The sequence below is a fragment of the Engystomops pustulosus genome, chromosome 4 (genome assembly GCF_040894005.1).
Source record: "Engystomops pustulosus chromosome 4, aEngPut4.maternal, whole genome shotgun sequence".
Taxonomy (NCBI): Eukaryota; Metazoa; Chordata; class Amphibia; order Anura; family Leptodactylidae; genus Engystomops; species Engystomops pustulosus.
In genome coordinates this window covers 121,382,773-121,404,569 of record NC_092414.1, presented here as the reverse complement: position 1 = coordinate 121,404,569, position 21,797 = coordinate 121,382,773, and the positions used below count along the sequence as shown (strand labels likewise).

Below are 21,797 nucleotides of genomic sequence, written 5' to 3'. Positions count from 1 at the left end.
TAACTGGCACTTTAACTTTTGTTGTTGGGCGACTGCATGCACCTACATGGATTCCCAGTGATATTGTACAAAAATCTGTTCTATTTATGTGGCCCTTTGCTTTAATTTTTAATCTCCCAAACATTGGGGAACACTTACCCCAATATACTAGAAGCACTGAAATAATCACAATACTTTGCAAGCCGTCAGGCAGTGCGATTCTTGTCCCCTTTACGCCAGCTCTATGTTAATGGGCTTGGATGAGCTTGAAGAGGGTTGCGGCCATCCAAAGAGTACAGAAAAAGTGTGGGAATTTGCAAGTTGCATCTAAATTGAGAGACAAAAAAAACATAGTGTGTGTTGCAATAGAAGGTGATTTGTGGTGCTGACATATAAAAAGTAAGGAGCACATGCCGCAGCAAAAAAAAAATAAAATAAAATAAATAGCTACAACTGTCGGAAATCCAATAATAAATGACCCCTATTAACTGGACAAAAAATTGAATATCAGGAGTGGTTTTCTGTAATTCAGTTTGGGGTTATTGTAACTTTCTTTGGATTACTCAAAATCCACGTGGATAACAGCCATAAGAACATGATTTTACATTTGAAGCATTTCTTCACATGTATTATTGTGGTTGTTTTTATTTACATGAATTGTTTTTGTGCATTTTATACATTTATTTTTATGTTGATAGAACAGTGTAACAGACTATGCTTTCTAAATGTGTATATATTGGGTGACTAAAGCAATACATTTAACTACTACCTCACTTTAATAATAATAGTATTCTTTATACGTCTGCTCACATTTCTAAATGTAAATATCATGATTTATTTTCTGCTTGGACCAAAAGCTTGGATCCCCACTGAAGGAAATATTTCAATGAGTTGGATTGAAACATTTATCTCTTGGGATATTTTATGTTTGAGAGGTAGCAGCACCATTTTTTGTAGTTAGTGAATATGTCTGTGATGAGAGATATGTGTCAACATAGACAAAAAGGGACAGTATAAGTGTAGACAAGGGAAAAGGAGAAGAGGTGAAGAAAGGTTGATCAATGGGACATAGTGGTACATTTCTCACAAGCAAATGAGTTTAGGATTGATGGTTAGACAGGACAACAATAAAGGACTTAGCATTGACATTCTTCATGCTTCCTACATACATTCCATAGGAAAATAAAGTGTTGAATTGCTCTAATATGATTTGGGTTCCCGTTTTCTTAATACAACATAAGTTATTAGAGAGATAAGAAGTTGTGAATATATACAGAGTGCAGCATGGTGGGAACAGGGAAAGGCTAAGAAACTGGAACATATACATGCAGAAACATGTCTAATGGAACAGATTTATTTAAAAGTGGTCACCATCTTTAATGTAATGTCTGTGAATCATTTTCAAATGTACATCAGCATATAATGAATAGAAATCTATAAATAAATAATAACAATAATAAGAGATACTGTATGTTTGCAGTATTCTAGGTTATATATGACAATTCCAAAATAAAGACATATCCCCCACACTATTGATGATATACAAATGGCATAATAGGGTAATTTTCATATTCTATGTGGCTCACAATGGGTAAAATAATTAAGGCACACCTCCTTCTCCAGGTAGGAACACAGGAAATGTCTACTCAACAACAGGTTACCGCAAGGAACCAGCTTTGTCATTTAAAACTGGGCATTACCTGCATGTCAGATGTGAGGTATAATTTTTAACCTATGGTAGGTCATTTTAAAAAAAAAAAGTTTTAACCCGCTGGGAAATCAACTGGATAAATAGTTAAATATTTAAAATAGAGTGGGTTAACATAGGTCAGTTTTGGGATATTATAAATTTATTTCTATTGTCATTTCTACTACACTTGTGTAGCTTAGAAGTAATTTCTAAGCCAATTTAAATTAAGAAAAAGCCTCTCCAAAAGACCACCATTTTGAGAAGAACCTATTCTAAAATGCCAATTTTCTTTCAGTGTCTGATTTTTCCCCCACTAACTAGGAAAGTCAGGGTCCCATAGCAGACTTTTGAATGGGGAACCAACGACTTAAAAAAAAATACATATTTGTCACATATTTATACACTTTTGCAAACACTTTATGCACTGATACATTTATACGCTTACACAGATTTGTCCAAGAAGCTGCTGACCAAATGTGGAATTAGAGATGAGAGATCCCTAGTCCTGTTATTTTACAGTATATTATGTGTATAATGGTGAAAAGCCTCAATTCTTTAGTGTGTTAGGTTGGATGTTGGGCCCCCTCTCACTACGGACCCCATAGCAGCTGCTATGTCTGCTACTGCTGTAGTTACGCCCCTGTCACTATACTCTATGGAAGCTGCTCTTCTATGACCAATTTTTAGTGTAAAATTGAGTGGTCTTCTCGAAAAGAGGTTTAAAGGACACCTGTCATCAGGTCTATTGTCACTACTACCTTTTGGAGCAGCTCACAAGGATCCCATCGCAGCCTTAAACTATTCAATTCATACATTAATCATTGTAAAATCATCTATTCTTTATTATGTAAATGAGGCTGGTCACATGGTCAGAGGCAATGATGTCACCCCTGTTCCCCCTCCCCTCTCCCCCCTGCTCATGTCTGTGTGTAATGTATATTAAAGCATTGCTAGTGTCTGTGCTGCATCTGCTGGCATGCTGCATCCTCCCATACACATGTGTGAGACACCGACATCAGCTACACAAGTACCTGACATGTTCTGCCATAACATGGCTGCCTGGAGCTGTTGTATCTCTCCTATACACACAGGTTTCAGGGGTCGTGGCCACCAGCAAGCACATGGAGGAGCCGTTACACCATTATACAGGCTGTCAGTCAAGCACTGGGGGTGTGGCTGTGCCTCCCACTCATGAATAAGCTGATCAGCTTGAATATGCTAATGACTCATTCGACATTTCAAAGGTCATTTGCATATAGCTTTAGGACCTTATTGCTTACGTTTACAGGCATGTAGAGGGACAATGAAGGGATAGAGGCAATGCTTTCTAGTGGCATGCTTTCTATATGAAAATATATTTAGTTTAGGGGGGTTATTTTGCCTGACGGGTTCTCTTTAACTGTACTGTATATGATTGTGGTTTTAAAGGGGCTCTCCAGTGACAACAAACTAGCTGCTATCCACTATAGGGGCCAACTTGCTAATCTGTCTCCGTTATGGAACCCCCACATATCACAAGAACAGCGGTCTGTTGTACCCCAGATTAAAAGAGCAGCCAGTCGCGCATGTTCCTGCTCCTCTATTAATCTCCAGAGGTCTCTGATATCTCCTTTAGCCCATAGAGATGAATGGAGCAGGTCCATGGGGGTCCCATCACCAAGACACCTACCAATCAGCAAGATAGCCCCTACCCACCTATCTTGCTGTTTAATCTTTATAGCAATTTACTAGGAATACTTATAATATTGTTTTTCACTTGTACAAGATTTCCTAAATCTTCTTCTCTATATAGTCACTTATCAAACCTGATACAAACAATTCTTTTCCAGATGTCTTTTTTTCAATCTAATAAAACAAACTTTAATCCATTTGTGTATTTATTCAGCCTTTTGGTCTTCATTTCTAATCAAAGAGTTGTTTGGTTTCAGTTGTAAAGCTTTTTCTCTTTTCTTTTGTGTAAAGTAAAAACCACTGGAGCAGCTGCTGTTTGCCTTTGGGTGGGATTTTGTGTCAGCCTTTGTTTTTTTCACATTTTCTGCGCTTTAATATATATTTGGTATTTTTCAGAGTGTTACTATGGCAATGGCATCACTTACAGAGGGACTATATCTAGAACTCGATTTAGGCTTCCATGTGCCATGTGGGAGAAAAATATGGTTGATGTACGAAGGTATGCAAATATATTATTTCTAGCCTGTAAATTTATGTAGACTTAAAACTATGTAATCTTTTTTTTACATGATCATTTGAATGATAATAATTTATGCTTTTTATTATGCTTTTGTAAGAATATGTAATACTTTGATGATAATACATTTATGTATATAAATATATATATATATATATATATATATATATATATATTGAGAGAGAGAGTTTAATTGCTTTTTTTTCATCAAATGTTTACTTTTTGTTGTGTTGCAGACATACTTTCCGGGAACCAGATATTTCTATACTTGAGAAAAATTACTGCAGAAATCCTGACAATGACGCTCATGGACCCTGGTGTTATACTGATAATCCTCTAATACCCTGGGACTATTGTCAAATTTCTAGATGTAAGTTATATATTCACCATTTTCAATACAAAGCAAATTATATATTTTTTTCTAAACGACTGCAAAGTGATAATTGGGCCCAATTATATTTCCATATATATATATATACATGTTTTTCCTATCCTAGCAGGCGCAAATTTTGGCTTCTTTTTGAGACTTTTTGGTGCAAATGTCTCAAATACACATGGACACAAGCCATGTTCGGGGGTTATATACAGGAGTGGACACAAGCCATGTGAGGGGGTTATATACAGGAGAGGACATAAGCCATGTGAGGGGGTTATATACAGGAGAGGATACAAGCCATGTGAGGAGGTTATATACAGGAGTGGACACAAGCCACGTGAGGGGGTTATATACAGGAGAGGACATAAGCCATGTGAGGGGGTTATATGCAGGAGTGGACACAAGCCATGTGAGGGGGATATATACAGGAGTGGACACAAGCCATGTGAGGGGGTTATATACAGGAGAGGACATAAGCCATGTGAGGGGGTTATATGCAGGAGTGGACACAAGCCATGTGAGGGGGATATATACAGGAGTGGACACAAGCCATGTGAGGGGGGTTATATACAGGAGTGGACACAAGCCATGTGAGGGGGTTATATACAGGAGTGAACACAAGCCATGTGAGGGGGTTATATACAGGAGTGGATGCAAGCCATGTGAGGGGGTTATATACAGGAGTGGACACAAGTCATGTTCAGGGGTTATATACAGGAGTGGACACAAGTCATGTTCGGGGGTTATATACAGGAGTGGACACAAGCCATGTGAGGGGGTTATATACAGGAGTGGACACAAGCCATGTGAGGGGGTTATATACAGGAGTGGACACAAGCCATGTGAAGAGGTTATATGCAGGAGAGGATACAAGCCATGTGAGGGGGTTATATACAGGAGTGGACACAAGCCATGTGAGGGGTTATATACAGGAGAGGATACAAGCCATGTGAGGGGTTATATACAGGAGAGGATACAAGCCATGTGAGGGGTTATATACAGGAGAGGATACAAGCCATGTGAGGGGATTATATGCAGGAGAGGACACAAGTCACGTGAGGGGGTTATATACAGAGGTGTATATATCAGTGTGTGTGTGCGTGTGTCCAATTGAGTGTGTGTAATTATGTAATGCAATAAGGTCTGTTGAGTGAGCCATACTTTACAATAGGGATTAGGTAGTGTCATCTTGACCTATCTGCTCTAGGACCACAGTGTGAACACCGCTACCCCTGTGGCTAAACCATAGTCTCATACCAACCACATCAGGAGTGTGGAATGAATGTACAATCTATACAATCTAAAACATATTTTTGAGACAACAAAGTGGCCACTTGAGATCACAGACTTGCGGCCTCTTGACCAAAATCGCCAGAGACACTCTGGAACCACACATCCAGCATTGTCATTAGTGTAGCTAGGTTATTCTCTACCTATATACATATCTGCGCCTGTACTCTAACAGACACTAAACTAGCAAATTAAGCCTGGCCATATGAGACCAGGGTAGCGCATTGTACTTTTAAATTAAATCCCAGTTTGAGTATCCAGTAATGTGAAACGGTAGAAAATTTGCCTTTTATTAGCTACCAAGTAAAAGTTATGTTTTAATCACAATTTTTGTGTCTGGATATGGGTCTTCTAGTTTGCCAATGGCAAATCTGTAAAAAACTTTAAGTTATGAATCCCTGCCGACACACATGATCCTACCCTTTTTTTGAGTCTCATATACAGAGGTGGACATTACTGTTAATTTGGGATTTAACATGTTTCATTTTTAATGCATTTTAAAACCTATTACAACAGCTGAGGAGAATGGATTTTCCTAATTACATTACTGTTAACATTTGAATTTAACGAACACATAGTAAACACAATGTTAACACATGTGTTAATGTGGTGTTTATATTGCGTTTTGTAAACGCAAATTTTAACAGTAATGAAATAAGGAAAATCACCTCTCCTCAGCTGTTGTAAATAATTTCAAAATGCATTAAAAACGCAATTAAACCGGAACGTGGGACCTCACCCTTAGAAGTGACCAATAAAAAAAATAAATTTGACAAAAGAGGTTACTGTGCAAAATGTTAAACAGTTAAGGCATGTGAAATAATTCCAATTTACATGTTAAAATCACGTCCATGGAAATTAAAATTCCTTTGCACCTGCCCTGGACCAGGTGCAGAATTGCGCCAAAAATGGCTCAAAAATGGCAAATTGTCGCACGGAACATCTGGAAAGCAAAGATACATGAGGCACACTGCACAAGGTGCAGACCAAGGCGTACTTAAAAAAAGAACAGAGTTAAAAGTCGCAAAAATGGCACAAAAACGGCAAAAGCCGCTAAAATTAGACAATTTGGCTAGCTGAAATTATGATACATGTGCCCCAGTGATACCTTTCAATAGATAGTTGAAAGGGTGATGCAAAACTGTAGAGGGTACCAAGGTCTCTTTATTTAATTATTTGCTTATATCAACAACATACTGTAGCATCATTTACAGTGGAAGTCCTCAGCTATTATCCCTAAACCCACATAAACATGGTGAATAAAAATACAAATGCCGCAATGTTGCTGTTGGTTGAATTTGAACCACAGCATCCTCTCATTATCACTCAGGTCCTTAGAGTATAAAATAGTAAAAAGTAAGTAAAAAATAATAATCAAAAAGTCAACTGAGGTGAAATAGAACATTTAAATAGAGAATGGGAATAAGCAGTTAGAACAATTCGTGAGTGTGGAAGTTTTATTGTCCATTTAATGAAATTTGGTCAAAGGGGCTAATGGCCTCATTTGGTCTACTGGTATATTCCTTAACCAATACAGATTTTTATACATTTACGGTGCACATTCAAATTCTCGCATTGAAATGGATCCTCACATTCTCATGTCCCTTTTAATAGTCAGGTCTAAAATAGTATTTTTACCCAAATAGTTTTTCATATATATATATATATATATATATAATTTCCAAGAATTATTTGCCTGAGAAATCCTGAGGAATTTCCAAAATAATATCAACATAATCATTTCTAGAGGTTATGGCCTTGATCACAGTGTTAAATTTTGTTGGATTTAAATATGGTTTTAGAGTACCATTAAAATGTTCTAGAGGGGCTTGGTAGATATTGCAAGCCAACTGTTTGATCTTTTTGACATCTTTAGTGATGGGGCAGAGTTAGATGGAATGTGATAATTAATTCCAGCAAAAGGGTGTGAGAAAGACAATGCACTGATTTTAAGAATTCAAGAATAATCTTATGTATGTTCCCATTATTTATGTTTTTCTAGGTGCTCTCTTGGCGTTAACATATGCTAAATCACTGTAAATAAATTGTTAGTATTCATATTAGTTCCTGTTATTAGTGGGGCACACAATGTAATAATTCCATGCCAAAAACACATAGGGGGTCATTTATCTTATCTCTGTTTGTTTTGGCTAGTTTTTGCCATCTGCTTCTGTCCTATTTTATCAATCTCACTTTTTCCTTGTGTTATATGAGTTTTTTTTTTCAGATCTCTTTTTGAGACATTTGTTATATATTCACAAAAATGTCTCAAGTCATTTCTTTCCATTTTCTAAGTTTTCCTGAAGTATTGTTTTTTTCTGGAGTATTTTGCGCCAAAAAATGTAGCAAATTTTAGACAATTTGAAATTATAAATGTCACTTGTTGCATTTAGCACAAAACAAATGTCCGGCGGACATTTCAAAATGTCAATGGCAATGCTCCAAAAATGTCTCAAAAAAAGACAGAAGAAGGAGGAAGAAAAATATAGATAAATGACCCCCATATACTTTAGTGTTTTCATAGAGGGCCAGTTAACCTCTTTGTAAGTATGAATATGAGAAGAAACTAGAATAAAATTACTGAATGCATTGACAACAACATGACTTACATGACAACTCACATTAACAGCCACAAACAAAAGGGGTGTTTCATTTAGACAACACAGTGGTGGCCATAATTACAACAGCAAAAAATTGTGCAACTGTGTTTTTTTTGTCAATTTAAATGTATTTGTGTTTGTTTTCCAGCCTTCTAGAACACGTCTCAGGATATTAAAATATCCTACTAAAAAGTAAAATTTTTAATGCAGATAAATACTCATATGAGTTTGGACTTTTCAAATGCAGAGCAAAAAAATGCAATGCAAAGAAAAGTACATGACCCCGAAGACTGGGCTACAATCTTCCAAATGAGTAATACTACCTTCTAAGTCATCATGTTCCAAAGACACCAAGCTCTTACAGCATATGAACAAAGTTTGGGTTCTTTGGTATTTTTTAGGAGGCTGCATCAACACATATTATAGTTAATGATTGGAGGTGACAGCATAGAAATGAGAAAAAATTCTTTGCTAGTAGTGCTGCTACTGGTGCTGTTAATGCTGGTGGAATGGTCTTAAAAATGGCTAAGTAACACTTTGCAATCTTTTACATAGTATATAGTTTGGAATGCCATTTAATTTTACTTATTGGCAAATTAACTTATTGTGAAAGGATAAAATGATGTGGGCATTACTTTGGATTTATGTTGAGGCTTAGTATGTATACTTTTGCTGTATAAGTGGGACTCATTATCAGTTTTTAAAAAGTCAATTTCTTTAACTGTTTGTTAAATAATCAAATAATCATCTTGTTTGTAGCATTGTTCCTATTATTCCTCCTAGAAATGTATGAACTAATTGACAACTGCGCACCACATTGATTTTCCAGTCGTTGGTTTAAAATGTAGATCAATATTAACTTTACGCCTTTTTTTCAGGTGAAGGAGACACCACCAGTTTATTGGCAACTATAGACAGTAAGTCAACTATAGTTCTTTCACATTATATATAAAAAACACTACGTGAATAATGTAGAAATCATAACCTGCGTGTTTTAAGCATTTCAATTATAATCTTTGGTATTTTCATTCACTTTTTTCATATAGTTTAAAAAATATGCCTGCACAGATAGATGAATGAAAACAATTGACTGTGTAATGCAATTTTGGGTTTAGATCCAGGTTCGTGTGCATCAACAAAGCAACTGAGAGTTGTAAATGGAAGTCCTGCACAGGACAAGAATGGATGGATGGTCAGCCTGAGACATAGGTAAATAATCATCCAGTCTCCTGAGTTATGTAAGAAAGGTCTGTTCCTACTGTGGTCGGGCCAAATTTAAATAATAAATTGCTTTTGGGACTACAATTATTCATCATGATAAAGGAGATAGCATACCGTATTTTCCGGACTATAAGGCGCACTTAAAAGCCTTGGATTTCCTTGGAAATCCAAAGTGCGCCTTATAGTCCGGTGCGCCCTATGTATGGCGCTGGGCAGCGGACCATACTTACATAGGTCCCCGCTACCGGAGACCGGAGACAGCAGATCTCCAGCGGGAACTGCAGACCACGCGGCACGAACAACTTCTGCCGCGTGGTCTGCAGTTCCCGCTGGAGATCTGCTGTCTCCGGTAGCGGGGACCTATGTAAGTATGGTCCGCTGCCCTCCTCCACCTCCCACTCACCTTCGCCGCGTCTCGTCTTCGGGTCGCGACGCGTCTCTTCTCTGCGTCGCGTCCCGTCGCGTCTCCGACACGCCCCCGGACCTCCGACACGCCCTCGGACCCCGCGCCTTATAGTCCGATGCGCCTTATATATGGAATTATTACATATATAAGGCACATCGGACTAATGCGCCTTATATTCCGGTGCGCCTAATGGCCCGGAAAATACGGTAATACCTATATAACTATAACTTAGACTTTTATTTAGCGGTTTATGTCAGAATAAAATGGGTGAAACCTTTCCTGGAATCTTGCTCTAGAAAAGAGGAAGGGTTATCTCATCCACTGCTTATCCCATTCCCCTCCCCTTTCAACTAAACTAAAATATAATGCCAGAAATATACAGATATTTTATAGGAAGAAACCAACTTGGTTACATACAATAGGTAGCCATAAGTGTGGGGGTCTGAGATGCAGTTTATGTGAATACATTTAAGTTACTATACAATTTTCATCTTCTAACAATCAGATCTTTCATATAAACAGGTGTTTCATCTGCAACTCAGATCATTTTGTATATATTACTAAATGTACTCATTGTAATGTGCTATATGTGGATTGTACTGTACAGAAACTTAAAGTCTGTTAGGGGAACGCATAACAGCAATGTTGGCTACTTTTATTTCTTCTAACTACTGGTAGATTCCCTTTAAAATACCATGGGCTTTATGAAATTGCCACTGTACTGTAAATAGTAGACTGACTATAACCCCACGTGCCCTCCCCCCCCCCCCCCTCCTATAGTTTTTATTATGCTGTTAGTCTGGAAAAAGTCTTACCAAAAAAATGTAAATGAAAATTTCTGGAAATTATATTATTAGCAATATACGGTACATTTAAAAAACAATGGGGCACATTTACTAAGAACAGTGCATGAATCTGGTGCCCTTTGCACAGTAGTGACAGAGTGCAGCAACTTTTTTTTTTTGATGCACCTTTAACATAGGGCATGCAACACAATTCTGTTGGACTTTGCGTGTTAAATCTGGCACTCGGTTGAACCTTGTCATTTGCTAATTTCAATAAAGTTTATTGAACAAAAATCTGGCACTCGGTCCAACTAAGCACAGAAATGGACCTTCAGTGCAGAAATTTGTGTCGTGTAGCAGAAACACAAAAGGGTCATGTCCAACACATTTGTGGTGCAAACACTTCTTAAATACCAGTGCCAGCAGTTTGCACTAGAAGTCTGACAAAAACTTGTGCATGGCCCTTAGTAAATGTGCCCCAATCCGTCTAAAAATTTATTCTGTTTAACCCCTTCGTCACTCCCCGTGACGTCATCGGGAAGCGGCGATCCATCGACATGGTAGCTTCGGGTCTCACGAAGACCTGAAGCTACTTCGGGTTAACCCATGCATTACTATGTGCTATCAGCACATTGTAATATATGAGTAGCAAAATCCCCATATACTGCCATACTGTAGTATGGCTGTATATGATAGGATTGTACAGACACCCTAGGGTTAAAGTACCCTAGTAGTAAAGTACTGAAAAATAGTAAAAATTAAAAAATTAAAAATTAAAAAAAAAAATTATAATAAAAAAACCTAAAAATTCAAATCACTCCCCTTTCCCTAGAACTGATATAATTATAAATAAACAGTAAAAATCATAAACACAGGTATCACCGCGTCCAAAAATGCCCGATCTATCAAAATATGATAACGTTTTTCACTGCGTTAGACCCCGTAACGGAAAATTGCGCTCAAAGTCGAAAATGGCACTTTTTTGCCATTTTTAAAAAAATTTAAAATTCTATAAAAAGTGATCAAAAGATCGTACAGTCCTAAAAATAACATTGTAAACTTAATCAAAATCCGCAAAAACTGGCACCACCCACAGCTCCATATACCAAAGTATGAAAAAGTTATTAGCGCCAGAAGATGGCAAAATCCCCCAAAAAATTTTTGTACAGGAGGTTTTAATTTTTTTAAATGTATGAAAACATTATAAAACCTATACAAATTTGGTATCCCTGTAATCGTACCGACCCAAGGAATAAAGTAGACATGTCATTTGGGGCGCACAGTGAAATCCGTAAAATCCAAGCCCACAAGAATACGGCACAAATGCGTTTTTTTTACCAGTTTCACTGCATTTGGAATTTTTTTCCCGCTTCCCAGTACACGGCATGGAATATAAAATATTACCATTTTGAAGTGTAATTTGTTACGCAGAAAAAGGGCTGCGGCGGGAAGGGGTTAACACAGCTCAAAATCCAAATGGAAAACCTTTCGAAGTTGCAGGCTACCTTTATTATGTCATAATAAAGTATTTATAAGAATGCATAAGTAAATACCAAACAGCATTTAAATATTGTAAAAGTTAAATAAGGAATTTCAATGTAACCTCTAGGCTATACGTCATGCTTAATAGGTCTGCTAAAATACTCTGTGTACTGTCTAATGATCTTTCATTATTGCTCTGAAAAATTAAAATCAGATTACAAACTAGACAGGATAACAATAGAACTCTATGGAGAACATCATCATTGCAACCACAACTACTACTATCCCTTCACAGTGTTTTCACAAATTTAGAAAACTCCCCAATGGATCTGAATAAATTTTCTTGCTTCCTTGTAAACCATGACATTAACGTCTTCTGAGACTTTTAATTAAATATTTTGTTATAGTGATGGGTAGAAATACTCTTCTCTATTGATTGTCCAGAATGCTATTGCATACATTCCAACTATATAACTATATTTTTTATAAGACTTACAAATCTGTCAGATCATGGAATCTCTGCCCAGCCTCCATTGATGACATTCCCTCATGTTTTCAGAAAGACACACTGTGACATCACTGTTTGCAGTATCTCAATGCAGTACTGTGAGATAATTTTGTGCATTATTCCTGAGTATTAGAGGGACAAAGACAATAATAAACATTTCTCATATTGAAATGTTTTATGCCATGTTCTTGATTGGTGCCCCTAATGTATGTTCTACATCCCTCCATTTTAATGCTGTTTTTTTTTTTGTTGCATCTTGGTGAAACGGTATATGATATAGGCATAATATATAATAACAATTCTCATTAAAAACATTTTCTTATCATCCGAACACAAGGTGATAATTATCATAGAGTAACTGGTCCATATTCTCTCTTTGTATCAGAGTGAACATGAAGGTGCCTTATACCATTCTTCTCCTAATTTTCAAATATCTAATAAGATGTACATAATTGTGCTCAGCATGAAGTCTCTTTGTTCACATAAGACATGTTCTTTGTAGCTGCCTTTTGTAAAACAAGAATGCAATGCACTTCACAGAATAAACCAAAGTTATTATAACTCATGGCATGTCCTGACATGTAAAATAGTAGGCTTGCCGCCCCCTCTCTCAGACTTCTGATTTTATAGTCTTCCCCCTCCACTGAGCTTATAAAACAAATACACACCAGTGGTTGTATTAGCGTTTGGTTATATGTGTAGGCAGCGACTACATTTATAGAGTATTGGCAAGTGAGCTGACTGACTAATACATACTTTGCTTTGAGCTATTAAAGATTAGAACAGGGCATAAGTGAATCAGATTTGCTTAATTTAACCAGATGTTTGATTCCTCTCTTGAAAAACAGACCTACAGGAAACAAAAAAAGCAAAGAAACAAGAAAAAACAAACAAGCATTTATATTATCCTGCTGTCTTTCCCTTGCAATAAAGATCAGCCGTAAATTAGTCTGGGATTTACCCAGTCTGTCTCTCTGAAGTTTTTAACATCTGTGTGATATGGACTTACTGTGTAAAGCTAACCCCTTCCTTTAATGGCTGCCCTTTTAGAATCTAGTACTGGTGTAAAAGCAACAAATCTCATGTTAGCCAGAGGTGAACTGAAACAAAATGCTTTTGTGATCACATAACATTTACATTCTTGGATAGCATCCATGACATGTCACATAAATGATAACCTCCTCAACACTCCCATAACTTAAATGTCAAATAAAACCCTGAAAAATAAGCGCACAAGCTGCTCTCCTTTTTAGACCTGTGATCTCATTGTTCCCATTTTACCTTGGCTCTTTTCACAGGAATGGACATAAATGTGGAGGATCCCTTGTAAATGAAAAATGGGTTCTTACAGCCAGTCAGTGTTTTCTATCTGGGTAAATATGCAATGTTTTTTAATTTAACCAAAAAGTGAGAAAAAATACTCTATACTTGACAATGACAAGAGACAATGTAACAATTAACAAAACTAATTAGTGTATTTTTCCTTAGTAAGTTTATAACATGGATGTGTAATTATTTTCTAGATTTACTGATCATAGTATCAAAACAAGTTCATGTGCAAAACATTATCAAAGTTGCTCATGCTGGGTATTTAATATTCCTTTACTTAGACATAATTATTGTCCAAAACAAAAAGGCATACATGTGATGCAAGACATGTTCAAGCTATTTTTTATTTAATTTTTTTTGGGACATTTGTTACAATAGTCCATAGACCCTGTGGTATATTTGTTATGTTTACTAATTAAAATCTGGATAAGAATATCGACTAATTTAAAGAACATTTGCCACAGATTCAAGTCCATTCATCTGCTTTAGAACCATTTATAAAGAAAAAGAATCTAGGCATTTCCCCAAAGAATATATTGCTGTCCATGTAATGCAGTCCGTGTCCAAATTAATGACAGAGCATTAAATCATGGTAGCCTGTAGGTAGGTAGGTAGCCTGTAGTCCATTGGTCACATGTATAAGCTTCTTGCAGCTATAAAAAGCATTATTTCAAAAATAAGGTTTATTATAGGTCACATTGACAGAGTAATTTTTACTTTATATAGAGATGTTGACCTAAAAGACTATGAAGCTTGGCTTGGGATCCACAATATCTACAGCAGGACACAGGAACACAGACAAGTTTTCAATATTTCACAGCTGGTACATGGACCAAAGGGATCAAACCTTGTTCTTTTAAAACTTTCCAGGTAAGTTATGTATGTTAAAGTTTTTGCAAGAGCCAATTACTGTATATTCTCGAGTATATACGGTATATTTGTATACTCAAGTATAAGCCGACCTGAGTATAAGCCGAGACCCCTAATTTTACCACCAAAAACTGGGAAAACCAATTGACTCGAGTATAACCCGAGGGTGTAGTATACAGCCAGCCCCAAGTATTATACAGCCAGCACCAAGTAGTATACAGCCAGCCACAAGTAGTATACAGCCAGCCCCATGTAGTATACAGCCAGCCCCATGTAGTATACAGCCTGCCCCATATAGAATACAGCCAGCCAGCCCCAAATAGTATACAGCCAGCCCAAAGAGGAATAGAGCCAGCCCCCTGTAGTAGACAGCCAGCCCCATGTGGTATACAGCCAACCCCAAGTGTTATACAGCCAACCCCAAGTGTTATACAGCCAGCCCCAAGTGTTATACAGCCAGCCCCAAATGGTATACAGCCAGCCAGCGTCCATGCGATCTCCCCGCTCACTATGATGCGGCGGTGTCGCTGCTGTTGACATCATCAGCGGAGACACCGCCACATCATATTGTGTGCTGGTGGGGAGATGGCATGGACACGACTCCGCCGGCAAGAGAGGAAAGAAGACAGAAGCTTCCGCCGAGATTGGAGAGCCACGGCCGAGGATCGGGAGCAGGTGCCGAGGATCAGGGGTGAGTATCGGCAGAAGGTGAGTATGAAGTTTATTTTTTTAATGTGCTTAACATTGGGTTCGCGATCAGGAGCCGCCGCCGGGATCCAAGCACCGTAGGGTGAGTATTACATTTTTTTTTAAATTGACTCATGTATAAGCCAAGGTCAGGCTTACACACAAGTACATACGGTAATACCACATCCATGATAAATATTACACTTCAGATTACCAAATTCATTGGGGCAGATTTACTTACCCGGTCCGTTCGCGATCCAGCGGCGTGTTCTCTGCGCTGGATTCGGGTCAGGCCGGAATTCATCAAGGCAGTTCCTCCGACGTCCACCAGGTGGCGCTGCTGCGCTGAAGTTCCCTGAAATGCACTGAAGTTCACGATCCTATCCTGGATGAAGGTGAGTGCAAGCTCCGCGACACAATTTCCTTTTTTAAATGCGGCGGTTTTTCCGAATCCGTCGGGTTTTCGTTCGGACACGCCCCCCGATTTCCTTCGCGTGCAGGCCGGTGCCCATGCGCCACATTCCAATCGCGTGTGCCAAAATCCCGGGGCAATTCAGGTACAATCGGCACAAATCGGAAATATTCGGGTAACAAGTCGGGAAAACGCGAATAGGGCCCTTAGTAAATGACCCCCATTAAGTTGCCACCTAACCTGGAACATAACCTGGAATATAGTTTTTATTTGATATCTTACTTATGTAAGGCTTACATTTCCTTAAAATGTAATTAAAATAAATGTAATGTAATTAAAATAGAGAAAGTTGTTAAATCTCAATTTTTTTTATTTCAATATTCCAAACAGGAGACAGCAGAATGAAATGCTTCTATATTATATAGAGTAGAGAACATGTGTTTTTAATAAGAGACCAAAGCAAGCTGTAGGTCCTAAAATGGATAGTGACTCACCCTGTACCTTAGCAGCAATGATTTGTGTTCTACTACATAGAACCTACTTCAGCTGCAAAGGATATGAGTTACTCATAGGAAATGTATATTTCAGTCACTTGGAATGCTAGGCAGTGACACGCTAAAGGGACAATTTCAAAATCAAAGGTAAAATGAAGTAGAGATAGTATAAGTATAAAGCTATTAAAACAGCTCATTGTAGATGTAAAGACCCATTTCCTCATACTCCTTATCTGCAAATTATTGGGTAGATGCGTTCATAGAAACACTCTTTCCCAATTGTTGTTCCTATAGTTGCTTTGCCTATAATTCTCATTATAGAGAACAAAGAAAATTCTTAAATTGCTGGAATGTGGAATTGTTTAAAATAGCACATGTGGTGTGTAACAGTTTACTTATAATAATAAATAATAATAATAATAATAATTCTATTTATATAGCGCACACAGATTATGCAGTGCTGCACAAAGCATGTCAAATCGGTATTTATGTATACATAAATACAATGCCTTAAATAGTAACAAAGTACACTAAAATAAACAAATGATTACCGACAGGATCCTATCAATACTTGATGTTTGACTGTGAAATTGTCCTTGAATATTTTTTTACACATAAAGATTTTAAGGTTTCCATTTACCTCGTTGAATGTAAGTTGAAACACTTGTAGATAAATATTACTGTTAATGCAAAAACATCAGATATAGGAATTGTAGATCTAGTTATTTGTTCTTAATTAACTTTAATTTTGTTATTTCAACAGATCAGCGGTGCTTAATGAATATGTTGCATTCATCAAATTACCAAATTATGGATGTACAATTCCAGAAAAAACAGTATGTGCTGTGTATGGATGGGGGCACACTGGAAGTAAGATATTTTTACTTGATACTTGAATATAAGGTACTAATAAAGTATACTGAAAGAAACTTTTTTTTATTTCTGAAATGAATAGGGTGGAGGATAATAGTAAACTTTTAAAGGAAACCTACCACTTGAAGTGGCAGGTTTCAGAAGAAAACACCGAGCACCAGCTCAGGCTGAGCTGGTGCCGGTGCTTATTTTTGTTAGTGTTTTAAACCGCGGTATCGTGGTTTAAAACACTTTTTAAACTGTATAGCCGGCGCAGGGAGGTGCGCGCTCGGCGCTTACCATGTGCGCGACCGTGCGCGCGGCTACATAGGAAGTGAAGGAGAGCCGCGCGCATGGTAAGCGCCGAGCGCGTACCTCCCTGCGCCGCGATACCGCGGTTTAAAACACTAACAAAAATAAGCACCGGCACCAGCTCAGCCTGAGCTGGTGCTCGGTGTTTTCTTCTGAAACCTGCCACATCAAGTGGTAGGTTTCCTTTAAATATACTCTTTGTCTTTTTTCTGCAATCATCCGTTGATGTCCATAGGAAATGATCCGCCCATTCACCACAGTTTGTGCATCATCTTAGCGGCCCAAGCACACTGGTCTAAGGAGAATAGACTGAAAGGAGATTACAAAGTCATTAGATGTTTTATTAGTTTCCTTTAGTGCTCAGCTGTCAGAGGGTATGGGGACAGGAAGCTGCTTTACACAAACTGCTTGAATAAGGAAGAAAGGCATCTTATCATCTGCAATATTGATGTAGGACATTTTGTTTCCAGTAAAAGTCAGCATAAATCTACATGGCACCACTGTTTCAGGTTGTTTTTATGAGAGCAAAACACTTTCATCAGATTTCTAAGCTGAATAGTGTAAAATGACATATGGCATAAGTAATTGGTGTATTAAGTATATTTTATGCAAAATAACTAATAAAATTGTTATTTCTTAGCAAACAATTACGACGGCCAGCTTCATTATGGAAAAATGGTTATTGTAGGAAATGAAAAATGCAGCGAGTATCACAAGGGGAGGATTACAGTCAATGAATCTGAAATTTGTGCAATTAATGAAACTGCCAACATTGCTCCCTGTGAGGTAAGGCACGGAGAAACATTTATTTTGAAAATTCCACTGCACTTGTATTTTTTGTTGGATTGTATATTTATCGTGTCAATTTATCAATTTCATTGTGTACTTGTATGAAAAGCTACATTTTATTTCTCTGTACTATTAAGATTTCATGTAAATCAAGTGCTGCAAAATATGATAGCACTATAAACATATGTAAAGTTAAGTGTAAGAAAAGTAAAAGAACTCCATACAGTATCCCAAAAATGTTTTTTTATACTTTAAGAGGTAAGGGAAGATAAATTAATCATTGGCACATTTTCCATGGGGTAGGTCTGGGGGACTTGCAGCCTACAAATCTGTTTATTTTATGTGATAGGGAATGAATGTCTGAAGTGATAACAACCACCTAAGCATGAGGTATGGTTGCATGCAAATATAAAAGCTAGTTATGCTAAGAAGAAGAAAGAAAGAAATGCAAATACACAAGACCCTCCCTTTTGTACCCAGTATCATGCACCTTGTACCGTAAACATTTGCAGAGGTGTTCAAGTCTATAAATGGACCCCTCTATTCCATACGTTGCACAGACAGCTGTGACGGTAATTCTGGGCTCTGGCAAAACAGCTTCATATATTTCACTGACTAGATGTAATAATATAAAAATGGCACTGTTTGTAGTGAGCAGTCCACTCCTTTTAGAAAAGACTTGCTGGTTCAACTATTAACTCACATCACACCTCTAGGATTATTAAATGACATTATTGAAGAATAAAGCACAACCCCTACGTGTATCAATAACTTCAGTGAATACTATAATAATAATAACCAGTCGTAACATTTATATTAAATCCATACACCAAATAGCATAAAAATACCCTATTAAAAACACAATATCAAAACACACAATGAACATGGACAGTGTGACAAGACAATGCACAATATGAGGAAAATTCAATATTTGGGCTGTGAAAATGATACATATAACACAATACAAATACCCATGTATCAAGACAGTGGAAATAGTACAACAATAGATATAAATGGACGCTGGCTATATGATATCAGATAGACGTATAAATGCAGACAATATTATAATCTATAGCACACGTGTGTGGTGCTAGGGATCTATATTATAACCACATCAAATCAGAACCCATTGTCCAGAAGACAAAATGAGCACCGTAAGCACAACAACGAGTGATGAGGATTAACAATCCTGAAAGAAGCCTAGTCCATGAAAAAGGAAGAAACCAATCAATACCAACGACTGACCATTTTGTAGTGTCAAAAAAGATCACACTGTCCGGCACCCCAATGCACGTTTCGCACCTAGCTTTGTCAGCTTGTAGAGCAGGGGTCCCCAAACTTTTTACATAGGGGGCAGTTCACTGTCCCTCTCAGACAGTTTAAAAATAATTAGCGGTACATGTGACCGCATCCGTAATACACTGGCTCCCCCCTCAATTAATTATTTAATATACTGCACCCCCTTGTGAACTTTTTTATATGTTGGCCCAATGAATTAATTATTGGGTTAATTAATTATTTAATATACTGGGACCTCTCTCCATTAATTATTGAATATGCTTCCCTCCCCCCACCCTATTAATTACTAGACAGCCCCTCATAATTAATTATTTCCTATGCTGCCTCCCACCAATAATTATTACATATGCTTCCCCCACCATCATTAATTATTACATATGCTTCCCCCTACCATCATTAATTATTACATATGCTTCCCCCACCATCATTAATTATTACATATGCTTCCCCCTGCCATCATTAATTATTACATATGCTTCCTCCCACCATCATTAATTATTACATATGCTGCCTCCCACAATGAATTATTTCATTTGCTCCCATAATGAATTGTTTTATATGTTGGGCCCCATGGAGGCACAATGTTTTTACTGCTCTATAATAAATAAATAATCCTACTCTTACCTCTGGCTTCTTCTGGCTCCCGTGTCTTTTTTCTTCTTGCCGGCAGACAGGAAGGGGTGGGCGACCGCGTGATGATGTCATTATGCGGCCGCGCAGCCTAGTTCATGGAGCGATGTGCGCCAGGGTTGTCTTTCGGCCACATCGCTCCAGTAACAGTGCTTGAGCGGCCGTTTCCGGCCGCATCAAGCACTGTACAGTGACGGGCAGGAGCTTCCTCTCTGGACGGACAGAGGCCCCTGCCCGTCTACCGGAGGCTGTGGCCCGCCGGAGGCCCCAGCAAGAGCCTAATCATTGGCTCTATTTTGTGTACCAGCCCAGGTGCCCCCAACCAATAAATCCGGAACCAGGGGGCCGGCGCTGCCACTCCAAGAGCACCAATGATGACTGGGGCCGGATAGAAATGGTCCGTGGGCCGTAGTTTGGGGACCCCTGTTGTAGAGAGTACAGCACTGGAGGAATAGTTTTCTGGATGGCTTTTAGGACACTCAAAAAAAAAAAAATATATATATATATATATATATACACTCACCGGCCACTTTATTAGGTACACCATGCTAGTAATGGGTTGGACCCCCTTTTGCCCTCAGAACTGCCTCAATTCTTCGTGGCATTGGTGCTGGAAGCATTCCTCAGAGATTTTGGTCCATATTGACATGATGGCATCACACAGTTGCCCCAGATTTGTCAGCTGCACATCCATGATGCGAATCTCCCGTTCCACCACACCCCAAAGATGCTCTATTGGATTGAGATCTGGTGACTGTGGAGGCCATTTGAGTACAGTGAACTGTCAGTTATTGTCATGTTCAAGAAACCAGTCTGAGATGATTCCAGCTTTATGACATGGCGCATTATCCTGCTGAAAGTAGCCATCAGATGTTGGGTACATTGTGGTCATAAAGGGCTGGACATGGTCAGCAACAATACTCAGGTAGGCTGTGGCGTTGCAACAATGCTCAATTGGTTCCAATAGGCCCAAAGAGTGCCAAGAAAATATTCCCCACACCATGACACCACCAGCCTGAACCGTTGATACAAGGCAGGATGGATCCATGCTTTCATGTTGTTGACGCCAAATTCTGACCCTACCATCCGAATGTCGCAGCAGAAATCGAGACTCATCAGACTAGGCAACGTTTTTCCAATCTTCTACTGCCCAATTTTGATGAGCTTGTGCAAATTGTATCCTCAGTTTCCTGTTCTTAGCTGAAAGGAGTGGCACCCAGTGTGGTCTTCTGCTGCTGTAGCCCATCTGCCTCAAAGTTCGACGTACTGTGCGTTCAGAGATGCTCTTCTGCCTACCTTGGTTGTAACGGGTGGCGATTTGAGTCACTGTTGCCTTTCTATCAGCTCGAACCAGTCTGCCCATTCTCCCCTGACCTCTGGCATCAACAAGGCAATTCCGCCCACAGAACTGCCGCTCACTGGATGTTTTTTCTTTTTCGGACCATTCTCTGTAAACCCTAGAGATGGTTGTGCGTGAAAATCCCAGTAGATCAGCAGTTTCTGAAATACTCAGACCAGCCGTTCTGGCACCAACAACCATGCCACGTTCAAAGGCACTCAAATCACCTTTCTTCCCCATACTGATGCTCAGTTTGAAC

The 21,797-nt window shown here is 38.3% G+C and overlaps 1 protein-coding gene across 2 annotated transcripts in view; it reads left to right on the top strand.

Annotated features, from left to right (window-relative positions):
• The window catches only part of HGF (hepatocyte growth factor), an 89,636-nt gene that overhangs the window by 65,450 nt on the left and 2,389 nt on the right, over positions 1-21,797 (top strand). For both annotated transcript variants that reach the window (XM_072147260.1, XM_072147259.1), the window contains exons 10-17: positions 3,737-3,839; positions 4,094-4,227; positions 9,002-9,040; positions 9,239-9,332; positions 13,824-13,898; positions 14,581-14,724; positions 17,081-17,187; positions 18,122-18,267. In XM_072147260.1, the coding sequence (XP_072003361.1) occupies positions 3,737-3,839; positions 4,094-4,227; positions 9,002-9,040; positions 9,239-9,332; positions 13,824-13,898; positions 14,581-14,724; positions 17,081-17,187; positions 18,122-18,267 (842 nt within the window). The remainder of the gene's footprint in view (positions 1-3,736; positions 3,840-4,093; positions 4,228-9,001; positions 9,041-9,238; positions 9,333-13,823; positions 13,899-14,580; positions 14,725-17,080; positions 17,188-18,121; positions 18,268-21,797) is intronic.